Source organism: Balearica regulorum, chromosome 12, assembly GCF_011004875.1.
Source record: "Balearica regulorum gibbericeps isolate bBalReg1 chromosome 12, bBalReg1.pri, whole genome shotgun sequence".
Taxonomy (NCBI): Eukaryota; Metazoa; Chordata; class Aves; order Gruiformes; family Gruidae; genus Balearica; species Balearica regulorum.
The window spans coordinates 16,714,926-16,732,822 of record NC_046195.1 but is presented as its reverse complement, the minus strand read 5'-3'; the positions used below and the strand labels follow the sequence as shown (position 1 = coordinate 16,732,822).

The window sequence follows — 17,897 nt, the reverse complement described above, 5'->3', positions numbered from 1 at the left end:
CCTGGAAAAAATCCCTGATCGATAAAATCACTGCTGTAGGTTAAGACAGCAAGCAAAGGAGAGCATCGTATCTACTGAAACCAAAGGGCACAACATACCCTCGACAGTATCACGCCATTCGTAGGTGCTGCGATGCCTAAGACTCTATAAATACACGTGTAGACGAACAGACACAAGAACTGCAGTCTCTAGACAGAAAAGTGTTTAATCTTGGATCCAATTTCATCATTAACCTGGATTCCCAGGCTTAAAAAAAGATACCTTCCTTCAGCTTGTCATGAACAAAATAGTGACATTCATGACATATCCTAAGACTACAAATAAACTGGTTGTCTTCACTGTTCCCTGTGGTAGCTGAGATATCTTTATTTTATTTTGTCGATGACTAGTGCTCTGCAGATTTTGTTTGATCTTCCTCACATGTTAATAAATGCAGGAGTTAAGAAAGGCTATATGGGCTTTTGGTACTCATTTTAACCAGTCATTAATAGCACAAATGTAGTAAATAAAAACAGATGATAGAAAAGCAAGACAATCTTTTTGTTATGAACACCAGTTCCAGTCATCACATCTAAAAACCTGCTTATATTCTGGAAAAAATGTCAGCGCAAGCTCCCTTTTTGTCATTTCAGTGACTGGAAATTCCAGACTGGGCTGGTTCTGCTCCTAAATTAAAAGATGCTTTTTTTTTTTTGAAAGCTGTGGGGAAGAGCACACTCCACCTGGAATTCAAAAACTCAGCTACGCTTCTGCCAGAAAAAAAGCAAAAAGATTGTGCTGCTGAGTGCAGTTTATGTTCCCAGTGCTGCACTGGCACGGGATGCCACCTAAGGGGGTAACATCCAGATGTGGCAGTGACCGAGGCAGGAGCCACACGCTTTCTGGACTAAGAGAAAACTGCATTTGGATCATAATTTTGAAGTGTGAGCCCCTAACTTGTTCCTGTGCTGAGAGATGTATAGGCTGAACTTCAGCGAGCGGTATCATCCCCATCTGCTGGCTTCAGCTGGCTTTCCAGGTTTTCAAGATAATTTGGCCTGGTAATAGCTCCTCATAAGAGCAATTCCTTGAGGAAGGACCTGTTTTCATTGAACTCCAAAGATACACCTATGTGAATGCAGGCACAGATATGGAAACCTTAAAAGAAAAATATATGAAAAACTTCTAGCAACCAGTGAGTGTTTCAGGTCTATTTTTATCAGAGGACAAGAGACTCACGGGAGCAACTTTGTGCCTTGGCCCCCTGAGACAAGGGCGTTGAGGGCTTGCACTGCAGATTGGAAAGTCCTTCTGAGAGAGAAACACTGTGTTTTTGTCATGCTGGGAGAGACAAACAGCATGGACTCGTAGGGAAAACAAAAAGAAGTGCCCTGCGTAAGCAGAGGCTTTGGTAGGATGCACGGTGAACACCATCCAGAAAGGATGCATCCAGGATCTTACAAGTCTAAAACTCTTTGCCATTCCAGACATTTCCATTCCAAACCTTGGGGTCCAAGAACATTGCTTTACCTTCATTGCTTACTCTTCTCTGAGAAACCGCAGTAACGCTTTTATATGAAGACACTGCTGCACTCCCCTCTCACAGCAGAATTCCTACGGAATGAGATAGTACATCCAGGAGGATACCGGGAGAATTCAGTCGTGCTTCATGTTATTACAGTGAATATTAAAGAGATTCAATCATGTTCTACCTCTTACTGCAAAGTGTTGCAAAAATTTCTGCTATATATATATGTTTCATTGCAGAAACTGTAGGGCTGTATAAAAAAAGCTGCTTCTGTCTTACCGAAATCTATTAGCTATGATTGTACCTCCGGGTCTCATACCTCCTGTATTTAATACTCTCCTTTGGTTCAAGAAGCAGCTATTATCACTCTCTTCTTAAGTCAAAGCTTAAAGGTGAACTGAAAAGCTTTTAAAATAAATCAGTAAAGCTATTCTCAAATCTCAGGTTGTTAAGGGCAAGATTTGGATACCCTTGCTCATATTGAAAAGTACCTTTCTCTTCATTTTCTGAGGGTTCCAGCTACATTGCTGATATGCTTCAGGATGTATTGTCTTATTTCATAGGAATTCCTTAGTGACAGCGCAACGTATAAAGATTTGAGTTTAAATTTTTATTATGGCTTCTTTATTGGAAGAAAAAAAAAGAGATCTATTCAACTTAAGCATACATGTCTAAGCCTGCTTTTAGAGGAATTCAAGATGCTGCTATCTCAGGAGGCTTCTCTTTTGAAAGGAAAAGAGAAAACAGAGAAAATCTCCCCCCTTAAGTACTTTTTCCTTTGGAAACAACAGCTCACAGCCATCCTCCTCGCACACTTGCCTGCTGACACTCTGCATTCAGCCAGCAAGAGCTGAAGACAGGCCAAAACCCGAGAGGAGCCCCGACAGCTAAAGAAAATGCTGTTTTTGCAAGGCTTGAACCAGAGCTGACCCAAGTCAACCCAGAAGCTTCCCTTTGAGCTAGCTGAGCTCCGGATAAGATCACTTGATGGAGCTTTCTGTACGACTGCAGTTACTTCACCCAAAGCAATGAAAATCTAATTGGCTTTATTGTAAACTGGTCTGGGACCACCACATTCCTTTCAGCTAACGGGGAATAAGGTGTTACAAAAAAATAAGTAAATAGATGAGGTCACTTATTCAACGGGATGTACAGTACTGTGGGAGTTTTGGTCCCCTACTTCCTAGTGTCTTGCTGCAAGCCTAGGAGATGGCATTTTACCGTCCAGCTTGTTCCTTTGAGACTGGGGGGTTATGCAGGGAAAGTACTGCCTGTGCCCTGCTTAAAAAAAAAAAAAAGAGTAAATTCCCCCCCCACAACACACAGAAACCCTGTGCATGAGACGGACTCATACAATAATGGGTCAGAGAGGATTTTGCCCTGAATCATTGAGATTAATGAGCTGAAATAGAAGAGCTTTAAAGTAGGAGCCATCTCTTAAAAGGGGGGAAAAAAACTCCATCCAGAAACGAGCAGCAGGTGAACAACAGCCCAGTGTGTTTCTTTTAATTCATACATGAGAAGCACATACTGGTCCAGAGGAAGAGTCGTATCCATTTTAATGGGATATTAACCCGCAGGACGATACAAGGACTCAGCCAGCCTCATTTCACTGTTTTCCGAGAGACCCGAAGGAAGGGACAAACACACCATGTAATGCACGTCCTGTCCCTCAAAGGAGGATGAAAATATATATCCCTCTACTTCAACAATATGCTATACAGCAGTAATTTTGCAAGCTGCTGACATGTTAGTAACAGCTATAGAAGAGTAACTGGTTGCGTGAGACCATGGCAGAAACAGTCATTTCTCACGCAACCCTGCATTTTCTTCCGTTAGCACAATTCAAAGAGCAGGAAAAGCACCTTCAGGAGCCTTGATGTGATATCCTTTGGAGTGAGGGCTTGGACCCCATTGCGTCAGAACAACCACAGCGTTGCATGCAGTAGACATCAACTTTTGCACATTAAAAATACAGTTTTGCGTGAGGAAGGAAAAGATGGGAGAGAAGGACGAAGGACATGAAATTTTTGTACCTACCTAATAAACGAAGAAGCAGGAAAAGCACCCCCAAAGCGTAAGACTTCAGTTCGGGACTCACAGTTCTGCAGGGAGGAGGGAAGGGGAGAGAATGAAATCGATTCTTGTTCTGCTTTGATTAACACGCCCCGTGGCTATTCTGTGCTGTCAGCCAGGATGCCACCACCACCTCTTCAAAAAGTCATTAATGGGGTTTTTCTTCTCCCTTCGCCTGAACTGCCTACAGCCCCAAAAGTAATTGCATTGGTGATAGGTTCAGGAATTTAGCTAAGTCATTAATAACAACAGCTGATCTTGTCGTCGGATGGGGAAAAATGAAATTCCCATCCCAGTAAATCATCATTTACAAGCTCCCCACCATGCTTTCAAGGCTCCAGATGTTGAGAATTGGAGGGAGAGAAAACTTTTTGTTCTGAAACTTCCCAGGCTACTGGGAACAAAAGAGAGAATGGAGAATGACGGACCGCAAGGTTCAGTCAGCCTGTTAAATCAAGCCTCCCAGTGCGGACGTGCTCCAGACGACTAGTTTTCATGGGTGTGAGTTTAGCATGCAATTTTTTTTTTTTTATGCTGGAAAGACAACGGCTGCACTGCCTTTTCCTACGAACACAATCCCTCTATCGCATTAACGTTATCCTTCAAAGGTGCTTTAAAAAAATAATTCATGGCTTTCTAATTTGCTTAGCTCAAGGATGCTGCTGGCTAAAGCCATCCTCTTGGGGTAGGCTCAGCAAAGCCTTTGGAATTTCAGAAATAATTAATTTGGTCTTAAGTCTTGTAATAGCATTTTATTTTCACAGTATGTAAAGGCTGGGGAAGCAGGACAGCAATCCCCACATGAATAGATTCATTGCACAGGGGAACTTTAAAGGCTTCAGCTGCCTCTTCCATTAGCTCCTTCCAGAGGTCTGTAGCACTGCTAGTGACACCCACGGTGGCAGCGGTGGTCCTCTGTATAAATACACTGGAGGGGAATCAGACAATAGTGATAAATCAGCCAGAAAGAGCAACGGGTTTTAATTTAAGAGAAGACCATTGTGATCACCTGCCCCCATCTCACACGTTACACTGGCCATGTAACATTGTACAATGATTCCTGCATGACCTCTGGCTGAATTTCAGCATTTTCAAGCAGACACCCAGGCTTGATATAAATACCTAATGCCATGAAGTATCTACCCTTGGAAAAATGTTCCAGTGGTTAATGGCTTGGGTCAAATAGGATTCTACAGTTGGGTGGGAAATGAAGGAAACAGGAGTATTAAAGTTTATTTGATGGAAAAAAATAGATTACTATGTGAAATATTCACAATGGGTTTTTAATCAGCGGTAGTGTCCACCGGTTCACTTTTTTGTATTTAAGACCAAAGTCAATCCCCATATCTTAGAGTGGAATAAAAGTTGCCACCTGGAGATACCTCCTTTTCTCACTTACTACAGCAGTGAACAAATGACTTGTCTAGACAAAACATCTAATTTGTAGACACTGAAGTTCATTTTTAAACTAACCATAGGAGCTGCCGATGCCACTTGTCACTGCCATGGACACCAGGGACACGCTCATATGCCAAACTTTCTTTCAGCAATCCAAGATGGCAGTTGCAGGAGAGCACGAGGTGGCATATGGCAAACAGCTCTTCCACGTACATTTTTGTAGCTATCTGTGATTCTGAGGGGATCGTAGTTACTAATTTGGATGTGTGAATTGTTTATTTCCTACAGCTGTGAGCTGAATATTTTTAACGTTCCCTTTGCTTTTCTTATTCCCTCATATTCTTCTTCCTGGCTGGCGACTGGCTTATCTCATTTGAAGTCGACACTAAGATGTTTCCATGCAGGATCCTACAGGTGCTGGCAGCTCCCTTGAACAAAGAACTCTTCAAACTTCAAATTACTTTTGCCACAATATTTATCATGAGAAATTTGATTTCCCTTTAGCTACTGTAGATGCAAAGAGAGAAGCGAATGAGTAGGTGGAATATCTCATTTTGTATCCTGCAGGGATACATGCCCTCACAGAACTGTTCTGTCCAAGATCCACTCAAGAGTGTGTTTTCTAATACAGACCTTATTGATTGAATTTTATTGGAATTTTCCAGGCAGCAGAATGGATCTGCTATTTATGCCTCTGGTTATTATTCTCAGAAAGTGACAGCCCGGACAGATAAGTAATTCTGGATAAATGTGGCCTTAGATATATATGTATATCATAAGGTGAAGTGTTTGATGTGTCTGGAAATAACACAAGGTCAGTTATTTGAATAAGCTACTTTTGCCCAACTATTCATATTGGCTCTACTCGGAGACGTCCTTCAGACTTTCAAGTTCCTTCTGGTCTTGGACTTGGTCCAGGGTGCGAAAGGTTAAACTCTAGTCAGGGGGGTATTGACCAAAGCTAGCCTTTGCCGCAGCCTTTCACTTTTCCATGGTTTCCAAGATCTCCAGGCCATCTCTAAAGGTATCTTATTAAGCCATTAAATGCTGAGAACATGGGGCCGCAATTCTGCCCCTTTCCTGATGTAGCTCTAACATCCTTACTACCTGGACTGGAAATTGCACTTCTGTATTTTCCTTCCCATGGTAATCCCAGCCTTGGTAAGAACAAGCCTACCACCTTTCTTCACAGCATCCCTGTGCAGGGATCTTTGCAACAAGCCCAGTCCCTCCTCACTCCCATTTCACCAAAGCTGTACTCGAGTAATTCCTGTATTCTCTCTAGCAGGTCAGTACTGCAGGCACTGAACTCGGTGGGGCCATGCCATGGATGAACCAGGTGCTACCAAGCAAAATAGTGGCTTAGAGAGAAAATTATTTAATTAACACTTGAGACAATGGGGCTGAAATTCAGGCAGGACTGCTCAGGCTTTCACATCCCCAACTCCTGCCTGTTTGTAAAGGCAGTAACCTACGAGAAAGCCTGCGCCCATAGTTCCTCATTTGCTGAGGAGGTTCAAAATCTTTTGAAAATACAGGCAGCTCTTACAAGGTGTCTCCACCAGGGAGAGCTTAGTCAAAGGAGGATTTTCTGATGCACTGAACCCTCGCTTAAACCAAATTCATTGACAAGGGGACATGCAGCCAAAAAGGCAGAGGCCAGGAGCTGCATGGAACCCGTGGCTCCTGCAGCTCCCAGCAGTAGCCTGCGGTCCCCCTAGTCCGGCTCCCACCCCAAGAGCAGCCCCCGTAAAGCTCATCGCATCCTCCCGGCAGCGGTCCTACCTGATGAGTATGATGACTGATGGCGTCTGTGCCATGGCCCCGATCATGCTGCAAACGCACATCACGCAGAGGAATGTCAGGAAGGCCTCTTCGCAGCCAGGGCTGGGGCATTTGCCGGGAACGACGGTGGCATTTTCGGCAGGGACCGAGGTGAGGCACGAACAGCCACTGAGGTTCTGCAGAAGAGCACAGAGGTTCAGGGGAAGCGAGAGCTGTGATCCTCACCATCTGCCCTCTGTAACAAGGGCTTGTCAACAGCAACTCTTGAGTCCTCTAATGGTCAATGAAGTAACTCCTAAGTGCTTATTTGAGGGGGGTTGGAAAGGATTTCAGAAGCATGTCAGCTCTGATGCATGCTACCAGCAAGGGAAAGCTGTCCCTTGGCTTGTTTCTTTTCTTCTCTTCCTTTCAAGTCTTTCCCATAAATGTCACTGAGACAAAATTATTACCAAGTTATACCCCTTTGGAGGAGAATAAAGAAACGATCTGTGTCCCTGCGACAAGGAAGATCTCCAAATTATGGTTCTAATTACTTTCTTATTTACCTCCATCCCCTTGGCTGTTGCAATTAAACTGAAGTACATTAAAAGCAGGTAAATCTGCAGCCTGGTTGTTGGCTGCCGGTTCGGTGCCTGCTTCCAGCACCCTGAATCCCGGGAAGAGGCCACCCACAATGGGTGCTGCATCTCACCAAGAGCTGAACTATCACAGCCTGGCGGCACAGACACCGCTGGACTCAAGTGCACTGCAGGGCTAATAAATGACATCTGGTTCAGAGGGATTTGTGTTGAGCTAAAAGCTGAAGTCAGGCGAGATAAACTTTATCAATATGTGATCAGAAGGAGGGTGAAGTGACTGCATTTTTCTTTGATCTCTTTGGCAAGTGCAGGATGTGAAAAGAAGTTTTGTTTGCCAGTCACAGATTTAGGGATTTTTTAATATTTTTTTTTCTTATTTTCCAACTCACCCTCCTGAATTTCTGAGTGGGGGGATGTGAGTGCAATTAAGGCACACAATACTACCACGAAATCCCTTAACGAATACAGAATGAAACGATCATAAATGATTCATGGCTTGTCTTCATCAGCCCACTGGGTTTTCAGGTCACATGTTTGTAAGAGGAGTAACGCCATAAAATAAAACATTGAGAAACAGCTAAATCTCCTCGCCTTCCCCTCTACCACGTTCAAGCGGAAATTCCTTTGCTTTTCTGCTGGGGTCCCCTTAGGACCATACAAAAGCACACTTTCTGGTTCACTGCCTCCAAAGATAAGGATCTGCGGGGATACCATTCCAGCCTTTCTGACACCAATCTCTTCCTTCTGCTTAGGAGTCAAATGGTTTTCTTCCAAATAAGTGCACAGAGGGCAAGAGAGACCTCAGTGCAGAACTCCAGGAGAGCTGGAGTAGACAGGCAGGTGCCCTTCTGACAGGCAAACAATAATTAACATAATAAATTCCTGCACTGTGAGTTAGAAGCTGCCACCCAAAGGCTTCAAGATGGTGACAATTAGCACCACGGCAGTAGTATTTGCACAGAGACAACAGGAATTTGTAGTTCCTAGCTCTTACTGGAGTGCATTGCTAATAACCAGCGTGGACACAGCCCTGTGGATTAAAACCCATCTAAGTGCAGGAAAGTACATACCTGCACTGAAATATCCCGGGACAAAATTCCCACCATGGCAAACATGCAGCACTGGCTGCTTATCCCCCATGGGCTCTGATCAATGGAGAGAAAGTACCTGTTTCTAGCAATGGTGGGAACAGATCAGTGTGATTTTTTTTACAAACTACAAGGCAGGTCCCCACCTCCATTGCCTGAAAATTTGCCCCTCAATCTGTTTTTTCAACCACTTTGCACCAAGGTGCCAGCCCAAAGGAGAGTAGTTTGTACCTACTACATCTGCTTGCTTAGCACTGCGCCTTTTCCTTACCTGGGACATCTTTGATCTTTTATTACTGACACACTATATAACTCCCAGACATCAAAGAAGGAAACATCAAAGATGGAGTTTTACCTTTGTCCTGTGGAGAGGCAACTTTTCGCTACTTGTGCCAAATTGTTATAGATTCCCTTGTCTGCAACCACACTGTGTTCAACCAGACATTATCTCAGTCTTCCACTGCCCAGAAGCTTGCACACCCAGATTTTCCATGTGCATGTGAAGCTGCACAGATGCAGAGTTTGCACTTTTAACAGCATCCTGAGTTTGGGGTAATTATGTAAATTACCCATGTTTTTACTTACTCTTTTTTTTAAACCCTGGCTCTGACAGGGAAGAGACAGGCTGGTACTTCAGTGCAAAGCTGTGAGATGCCAGCATGGTAATGCTAAGCTGGAATTCATGCGTCTCCAGCCGAAAGGGTGAGAGAAGCAATGACATCAAGCAAACGATGCATGGTCAAAGGCTTCGTATGCAAGATTCACTCCCAGGAATGGCTTGAAAGAGAAATTCCTGAGGGTGCCAGAGCTCTGCCTATCAGCACTGATACACCTACAGCTTTTTCGACAGGTCCATCTCTGCAGCCAGCTCAGTAAGAAAGAAGAAATGAAAAAGCAAAAAACTGAGCTACACATTGCTTGTAGAAATTGTTCACAGAGGAAAAGTGGAGAGAGGCAGTCAGAAACATCCAGTGCAGTAAAGTTAAATAAAGCATTCAGAGAATTTTATGTCCCAGTAAAAAGCAACCCTTGGCTCATCACAAGCATATAACATTCACAAGACCCTCTAGACAGGTCATTACCTGGATTATGGGTTTAAAACCTGGTTTAAAACCTGGTTTAAAACCTGGTTTGGCAATTTGGCTTTGCCTCAAGGCCATTGCATGGCCAAACTGGTCCATAATTCTTGATAATGCCTTTTCCAGAGGATGCTATTGCTTCACTAATTTGTGTTCAAAATGTTACTGCAAAAAACCCCACAAAACAAAGCGATGAACCCCAAGATGATGACAAAAAGGCAAAATAAGAAAGAATGAGTAAGAGAGAGGGTGAGGGAGAGCAAGGTTTTTGCTCAGAGGTTTGCTCTTGCAGAGCATGAGGTCAGGCAGCTGCAGACTGAAGGGGCAGAGCTGAATTTTATTACTGTGCTCCTTCCAGAGGAGCCAGAGCTTTGCCCTGAACCGCACAGCGAGGAGGTCACTCTCACACTCCAGCCACGGACCACACCGGCCGTATTCTTGCTAAGGGCTTGGTGAACTGGCGAGACACTATTCTGTGTGCCCTGTACAAGCTGGCTTTTTGTCAAAATGATCGTGTCACCGCCCTAGATGTTGACTTGTCTCTTGTTGGGAGGAGGAGGAAGAGGGCAGGAGGTAACACCTTTGCGCATGCCACACACTCGTGGAGTTCCTTGTGAGGTTGCTGAAAGCACCTTGAAACTGTGTTATTTCAAAGGGATGCCTACGTCTCTGAGGCTGGAGTGGGAATTGAGAAGAGGTTTAAGCAGTGTGAACTCCCAAGTCACCTGGGCTGTGAGGGTGCACTCGCTAGCAGCGAGCTTGCACCTCCGCTCAGCGGCACTCGCAGGCGGTTTGTCTCTTTAGGGCAGGAAGAGAGGTTTCAGGGCTCCTCAAAAAGGAAGAATGAAGTCATGGAGGGATAATTGTATGTGGTGAGCACTGATGTCCCTGCAGCTGTGAACGGTCACTGTGACCTGGCTGACCTCCCATGGGCTCCACACAGGCAGCAGTCACCAAGACTGGCACAGCCCCAGGCAGGGAGCAAGGACCGCAGGAACCCTACCAGTTCCCACTCACAGGAGAGGCAGGCACTCATTTTCAGCATAACCCAGAAGACATTAGCATTTCCAGCAGCAAAAAAATGGAAAAGCAGGCTTTTAAGATATTGTTAAAAATTCCCCACATCTTCTTTACACAGAGATGGTTTGGTCTTTAAGAGTTTTCTAAAGGAAACAAACTCTTAGATATGAAGAACTGAGAAATGTCTTTGGATGGAGTCTCTGCTCCCTTGACAACTGCTCTTGCTACTGCCTCAGAGCAAAGCAGGACAAGAGAGAGAAACAAGAGAAGTGGAAGGAAAGCTTAAACAAAGGTGAATAAAACCAGGATCTGGTCATATGTCTCTAAGAAGCAGACTCAGGAAAAGAGCAAAAGGAAAAAAGAATAAAAGGATTGGGCAGGGCAAACACAGGCAGGTGGAGAAGCATGGAGATGAGGAGCTGCTGGAGAAAAGAGAAGCTGCTCCCACAGCCCAGGCTAGCGAGCTCTCGTGGAGGATCTGGGTTCTGCAAGTGGACAACCATGCAGATCTCCTCTCATGATCCTTGCTTCCGTGCTGAGGAGAAAGACCAGAGGAGGAGGAGAAGGATGGGAAATCCCACCCGCTCCGTGGCAGGCATTTATGCAACGGAGTGAAAAACAACAGTGGCTCAGGCCCACCTGAGGTACGAGGTTAGCTTTTAGGGGTGTAACCACTGCCAGCTGTAAATGAGCTACTCTACCAGCTACGCACTAACCTCACTCATTCGTGCCCACAGAATCGTTCCTACAGGCGAGAGGTCCCGAGGAAAGCCCACTCACCGTGCTGCTGCAGCCAGCAAAGCAGGCAGATAAGTATGTGACCCCATCTGCCCCACAGACTGGAGTGAAGGAATCAGTTTGGCATTCACAGTTGTTATTGCAGGGGGAATACGGGTCCAGAGATGAGGTTGGAGTTGAGCTGTAAGAGAAACAGAAAGAGAGATTAATGGTCAGTGTGGCGATACCAGCCAGCTTTTCCAATTGTTGCCACGCAAAGATGGCTCTGAAGGGGTGCAGTTAAGGTAAACAAATTACTATAAGCAGTGGGCAGGCTATCTGGATCCCAGCTTTAATAAATCCAGGCTACAACCTCTCCTTGGGGACAGAAATACGATGTCCACTATCCCTCTGCAACAGGGAATCTAACGTGACGCTTCGGGTGCCCTATTACCCCAATGAGAAGCCGCAAGGAAACCCAAAGAAATGCTGTGAGATTGTTCTGTATTTTTCTAGAACAGTAACCGTAAGGAGCTGAGAGCCTGAAGTCGTCATTTTCTAAAGAGTCGCCACCGCATACTGAGGAGGAGCAACAGAAAAGAAAATACAAAATAACTCTCTCCAAGTGCTGTGAATGCTACAGGGCACCGTGTGCCTCATTTCTCCCATTAAAATGGGCCTGGAGCCACGCATACTCTCCCCTCACCATATCTGAATTTCCAGGCATCTAAAACCTGGTTCTACAGATTCCCCTCAGGCACTTAAATGTACAAAGCAGTGCATGTCACTCGCTGCCAGGAGAAACCAGACAGTGTGGTGGACCCAATGCTATGTAGGTGGCCATGGGTGCAGAATCAGGTCTGGCACCTTTCGATTCAGTTTGACCGATTTTAGTAAAACTCGGTTGTCAGCTGCAGGTACTAAACTCTCAAAGCAATGAGTGGCATGAAAAACATCCCAGACTAAGAGCCCTATATGACATTGCCTTCTATATGTTTGCTCTATATGGTTGTCTAAGGGCCAGCACTGCCTGAAGGCTGCCTGTCGAGGACAATAACCAGACATTTATGTTGGTAAGGCTGCGTGAGACCCTGAAACACACTGAGGACTCACTTGTTTCCATAGGGAACAGTAACCCCTGCCACAGGTCCCGTGTCGCATCCCAGGAATAGGAAAGACACGTAGCAAGCTGTGGACACCAGGTTCACCAGCATGGCCATCCTGATGGCTCCCAGAGCAGACAGGCTGAGCTTCTTCACCAAGAGGCCACCCAGGAATATGCCCAGACATGCGCATGGGATCGCTGTCATCCCTGCAAGAGGAAAAATCAGTTAGCAAGAAGTGTGAGCGAGGCTCAGTGAACCATACTATTACAGCTTTTTACTTTCCAGCAGAGAGATCTGTGTGCTAGCATGGGAAAACCTTGTAATGACCAACCACTAGAATAGCACCAAGCTGGGGTTGCCCAAAAAGAGAGGAATGGATGCAAACAGGTATGCTGCCTTGCGCAGAGGAACTGGAATTTTCTTCCAGTTCTTGTCCACATTGGAGGGAGATACCAAAATTGCTGAGATTGGCCCACCCTAACCTTAGCAACACTATCTCTAATGCTTCCTGCAACAGTTGACAGACTGAAGTCAAGAACTTTCTGAGGTATCTAGAGACTGTGGGTGAGCCCTGCTTGGTATACTGCACAGCAGTCTGATCTTCTGAGATTAGGCAATGGTCACATTTGAAATATGAAGTCTCCCTTAAAGAATCTTCTTAAACTGCAAGATGCAAAATCACTGCCAGAAGTGACTCACTTTCCAGGCACAGAAAGGCATTACCACACTAAGCTCGTCTGGGTTCACTTTTATCCCTTTGCTGCCAGTTGTACTCCAGACCTTATCTACCTGGGCTAAGCTTAGAAGTGCATCCAAATCCTGGCATTTCTTGACTCCCATATGGGAAATCCGGTAGCAACTTTGAATTAAACAAGTTGGTGTGAGGATCATGGATGTATCCAAGTCTCCTTTCCCACTACTAGGTCAGAAGCAGGACACGCTCTGGCTCTCGGGTGATTCCCTCTTTGCTGACCATCCAGCTGTACTCACCTGCCGGCTTGGCCAGACATCTCCCACTGAACAGCGTAGTGGTTTTCCTTCTCCCAGTGGGTCAACAATGAAGTTCCTTTCCTTTGCCAAGCCTTTAATTTTCAGGAACGATGGAAGAGTGTAATATCTTTGAGACCTCTGCCCTTTTGTCAAATCCTATTAAAATTCACCAGTGAGTTCCTGTGTCACTGGGAGAGGGAAGATTGACTGCAGGGGATTGTTTCTTTTGGAAAATCAGGCCAAAACCAGAAGATATCAGTGACTTCAGTAGGAAAATAAATAACTGTCAGCAGAGCAGCTTGCAAGCTCCTTATTTTGATATTAAGATCCACCCATTTAACGATGTCCCAGTTTTTGACAGATCACTGCCAGCTGCCCATCTGGTGAGCTGTGGTTGCAGATCATCCAAGATCAACTCGCAGATATCTTAATTGGGTGCTGCTGAGAGAACGGCTGTCATAAACAAATTGCTGGGCCTGCTTGGGAATGAGCAGCAGGAGAAAATAAATGAAGATCCTGCCTGTGCATGTGTCCTAACAGGGAACGAATAAAGTTGAGAAAAATATGCATGGGAAACTGCAGCAGCGTAGCATGGTCAGAGAGAAGGGGCATTTGAAAGACAACCAAGCTGCACTAGCTCAGGTATTTGAACTGCTGATTGCAATCCTGTCATTTCCAGCCCAAGGGGAAAGGAAGGGCTATCAGGAGAAACTGGGCTTACTAACCCAAATGGACATGGGCTGGAGAACTCTGAGATACCTGAACCGTGAGACAAGCAGTTCAATGGGCAGCCTCGACGAGCAACTGCAGTCTTGGGCAACCAAATGGGTGCAGTTTGGTTGGGATTTCTGCTGTACTTCAGGGCCATCACAGACTTTCACACCCTGGCTGTATCATAAATTTGTCACACAATGGGCTCAACTACAGGAGAAGTGATCGCAGTGGGCTGCAGTGGAGAACGCAGTCGAGGAGGAAGGATGCTGGAGGTCTGCTCTGGGCTCTACAGCCATGGCACAGTGGGAGCCCAGCCCTCCCACTCACAGACACATTTCTAGATATTAGGCAAGTCACTTTTTGGGCAGCCTACCCGGTGAGGCTGGTTGCGGTTACCAGCCATGCTGAACACTTTTAAATGCCTTTGGACACTGGAGATTTGGTAGCCCCTGTGGTTACTCACCCAGGAGCTGGTTGGCAGATGAGGTGGTAAGGTTGAACTGCTGCTCCAGGTACTTTCCCAGGAAGGCGGCGAAGCCGGCCACCACCGCGATCTCCATGCAGGCCGCCAGGATGATACAGGTGAAGACGGGATTGGAGAGCAAGTGCTTAGTTACTTTGGGGATCACTAGAAGAGAGGAAAAAGGGAGAGGTGTTTTTGTGTAGGCTCTAATTGAGGTGCTGGAAGTGCCTTGCTGCTCTCCAGTAGGACAAACTCACTTCAAATCAGGGGTAATTTTCTGTTCTGCACAGACAAGCTGGTTGAAATGTGGCAACACCAGAACAAAGTGAAACACTAGAACAGTGTCATCTAAAGATTCAGATACCAGGACAGTGCAAAAAAAAAGTCAGCTGTCGTTACGTTTACTCTTACTGATGATTTTTAAGTTTTGAAGGATGAGGGTTTTCCAATATTGCTTTTGTTTCCCCCATAGGGAAGTCAATCAAAGCCTAGTATTCTCTTTCTCCTTTTCCTTTCCCTACCTGCTCCCTACGAACAACACTGAGCCAGCCGTTGGGTGTCATGAGTGCCGTACTCAGCACCGCGCAAATTCCTGCAAGCTGTCAGACGCAATGTAACCCAGCTCACACTTGGCCTTTCCTTCTTCTGCCATCCACATTTGCCTCATTTTCTTATTCCCACACAACACTGGCTCACTTGCTGAGGGACACCTTCTTGCAGCACATCTGGGTGCAAACTGAAATTCTCCTGCTTAGCCTGGGGCTACGGCCACCCACGGCCATAAGGGACCTCACGCCTGGAACAGGCATGTTAGCCTGTGTGTTCCCATAACCCAGAGCTTCACCAGCCAAGCAAAGCCTTCCATGCAGACCCTACCTTGGTGGCTGCAAGGGTAGAAGAGGACACATGCTGAGCTATTAACTGTGTAAGATGCACACACACTTGCTTTAGTTTCATGATCCCTTGGCTCCTCCCTCCCAAATCATTAGCGTCCAGAGTCCTCTTCTCCAAGCCCGTCTCTATTTCCGACGATAAGCAAACACGAGTTACCTTACAAAAGGAAATCTGGCTAATGAATCAGATAGCACATTTTCTACTTCAGCGAACATTTTAATTATTGCCGAGATAACACAGCTTGAAGAGGAGAGCATCCCAGTACAGAAAAGAGCCTTGCTTTGTCTCAATACCTGATGACTAATTTCTCCCTGAACTAAATGTGAAAATCATTAAGTTTGAAAATTACCTCGCTGAAGTGTAGTGAAGCCTCAATGGACCCCTATTTGCATTTTGAAAATCCATCCTCCAGATCCCCTAAGGTGTACCAGGGTCTGGCAGGTGACAGATTTCTCTGGTGTTGGTTTCTGTTTTTCCTTAGGGCTTTTTTTGGTGCAAAATCTAATTGCACTGGCCTCGCCAAGTGAATGCACAGCTCTTTGTCAAGGCTCTGCTTGGGTCCCCTTGGTTCTTTCTTTGGGGGGGTGCGGGGGCGGGAAGGGTTATAATTAGGCTTGATCTAACCTCTTTGGAAGGGGCCACTCCACAGTTTCTGATCTCCTTATATCACAAATGTTTTTTCACGCTGTATAAAATTCTCACTTCCTGAGGATTTGCTGAGCATAATGAAGGTGCAGGAGGCATCATATGTTTTAGTAGAACAGAGGCGGGGCGGGGGGAAGAGGGGAAAAAAAAATAGTGGGAGGAACGGGGGGTGAGGGGATTCAGACGTGGATAGAACTCAGAAGCCACCTGCTGCCTCCTTCCGTTCTTTGGTGGCCACCTACAGAATTTCCCCTTCTTGCCAGGAAAAGGAGGGAAAATGCAAAGGTGGACTTGGCAGAGCTGAGCTTGAAAAGCCATACTTAAGGTATTAATGCCTGTTGTGCCTCTGGAGTTCAGTTTGTTCAAGATTAATGGATTCCTTGAGATGTAGCTTTGTGCCAATTCAAATGCAAAGACATAAAGGTCTACCTCTAACTGTATCCACCAAATAATAACAATGACAGCCTGTCTTTTGCAGGAGGGAGTTAAAGATCATGGACATTTATTTCTGAAGTTGGCAAGGCTGGTACCCAACCATCATGCATTGCCAAGGTCAAAATCCATGCTTTGTACTTGGACAGCAAATATTGTGCAGAGTTATTGCACTATCTCACACAAGAGAGGAGGTCCTTGTGACCGCGTTGCCTGGCAGCGTTGGGCTACAAGTCCCATCACTTCATCATTGCTTCTCCCCCCTGTATGTCCGGGTGTGAGTTTTCTGAAAGTGGAAGATACTGTCTTCCACTGCATGTTTGACCACCGTCTAGTTCAACAGGGCTCTATACCAGCTGGAGGGTATAACACAAAACCCAGGGCAAAGAATGCAGAGGCAACGCAGGCAATGTCTGGCAGCCTCCACTACCTCCTCAGTCAGGGCCAGCTCGTTCCCTTTCATTTTTGAAGGGAAATGACAGGAGGCTCCCCATAGAAATGAATATCCTTTCATCTTGCTACTGCAACCCGTTAAGATGAATCATTTGACACCTGCTGCTGCCTTATCCGTCTCAGTTCTTGGGGTGAAATACCTCTGGGAACAAGATTAGAAGTCAGCAGTGAAGTTTAAAAATCTCTCAATAGACTGGAGTGATGTGCTTTCAGCTGCCTGGCATATGGTGCCGGGTATGAAGGGGGAATGGAAAATGCCTGATGGGGGACAATAAAGCCCTGGGGAACACAATAGCTGAGCATGGTGCTTCTTCACTGGAGCCGATCCCAGCAGAAGTCATGATAAACGTTATCCTGCACCGTGTTGGCCCAAAGGTTAGCTGAACACTTTGTAACAGCACTTTGGAGCTATAAATCTGAGGTTGAAGCCCATTCACCAAATGGGAAAAGGGAAAGGTCTTTTGGATTCAAAAGTCTCAAAAACCCACAAGCTGTATCAGACACGGCACAGAAAGACTCACTCTCCCACGCTCTGAAGGACCAGCTCATTTAACATCCTTATCCCACTGCAGCCAATTTGCTACAGAAACAACAGCAGAAAAGCAATTCTCATTACTGTGATGAGATACACTGAGAAGAACAAGAAACCTCAGCCTCTTTTCACCCTGAAGTACTTAAAATCCAACTCTTCAGACCATCCACGTGCAGCGTTGGTCATAGGATCATCCATCGGTTGGAAGGAACACAGGAGGATGTCCCACAGCTCTCCAACACCCCTGCCAACCCCTTGACTTCCCACCTTTCAACACCCTAAGCAACACCCATGCCAAGGCACCAAGCATCCTCTCTGTCTCCTTCTGTGGGGCCAGCTGTGGGTGACAGGCCACGGGCTTGACAAGCAAACACACTTAAGTACACCAAGTAGCTTTGATTTGTCACTAAACATCGGGGA

At 45.8% G+C, this 17,897-nt stretch overlaps 1 protein-coding gene across 1 annotated transcript in view; it reads right to left on the bottom strand.

Annotated features, from left to right (window-relative positions):
• SLCO3A1 (solute carrier organic anion transporter family member 3A1) overlaps positions 1-17,897 on the bottom strand; it is a 145,334-nt gene that overhangs the window by 10,138 nt on the left and 117,299 nt on the right. The window contains exons 5-9 of the mRNA XM_075764335.1: positions 14,522-14,686; positions 12,362-12,560; positions 11,312-11,450; positions 6,767-6,942; positions 3,548-3,612 (exon numbers count right to left, since the gene is read on the bottom strand). Coding sequence (XP_075620450.1) covers positions 3,548-3,612; positions 6,767-6,942; positions 11,312-11,450; positions 12,362-12,560; positions 14,522-14,686 — 744 coding nt within the window. The remainder of the gene's footprint in view (positions 1-3,547; positions 3,613-6,766; positions 6,943-11,311; positions 11,451-12,361; positions 12,561-14,521; positions 14,687-17,897) is intronic.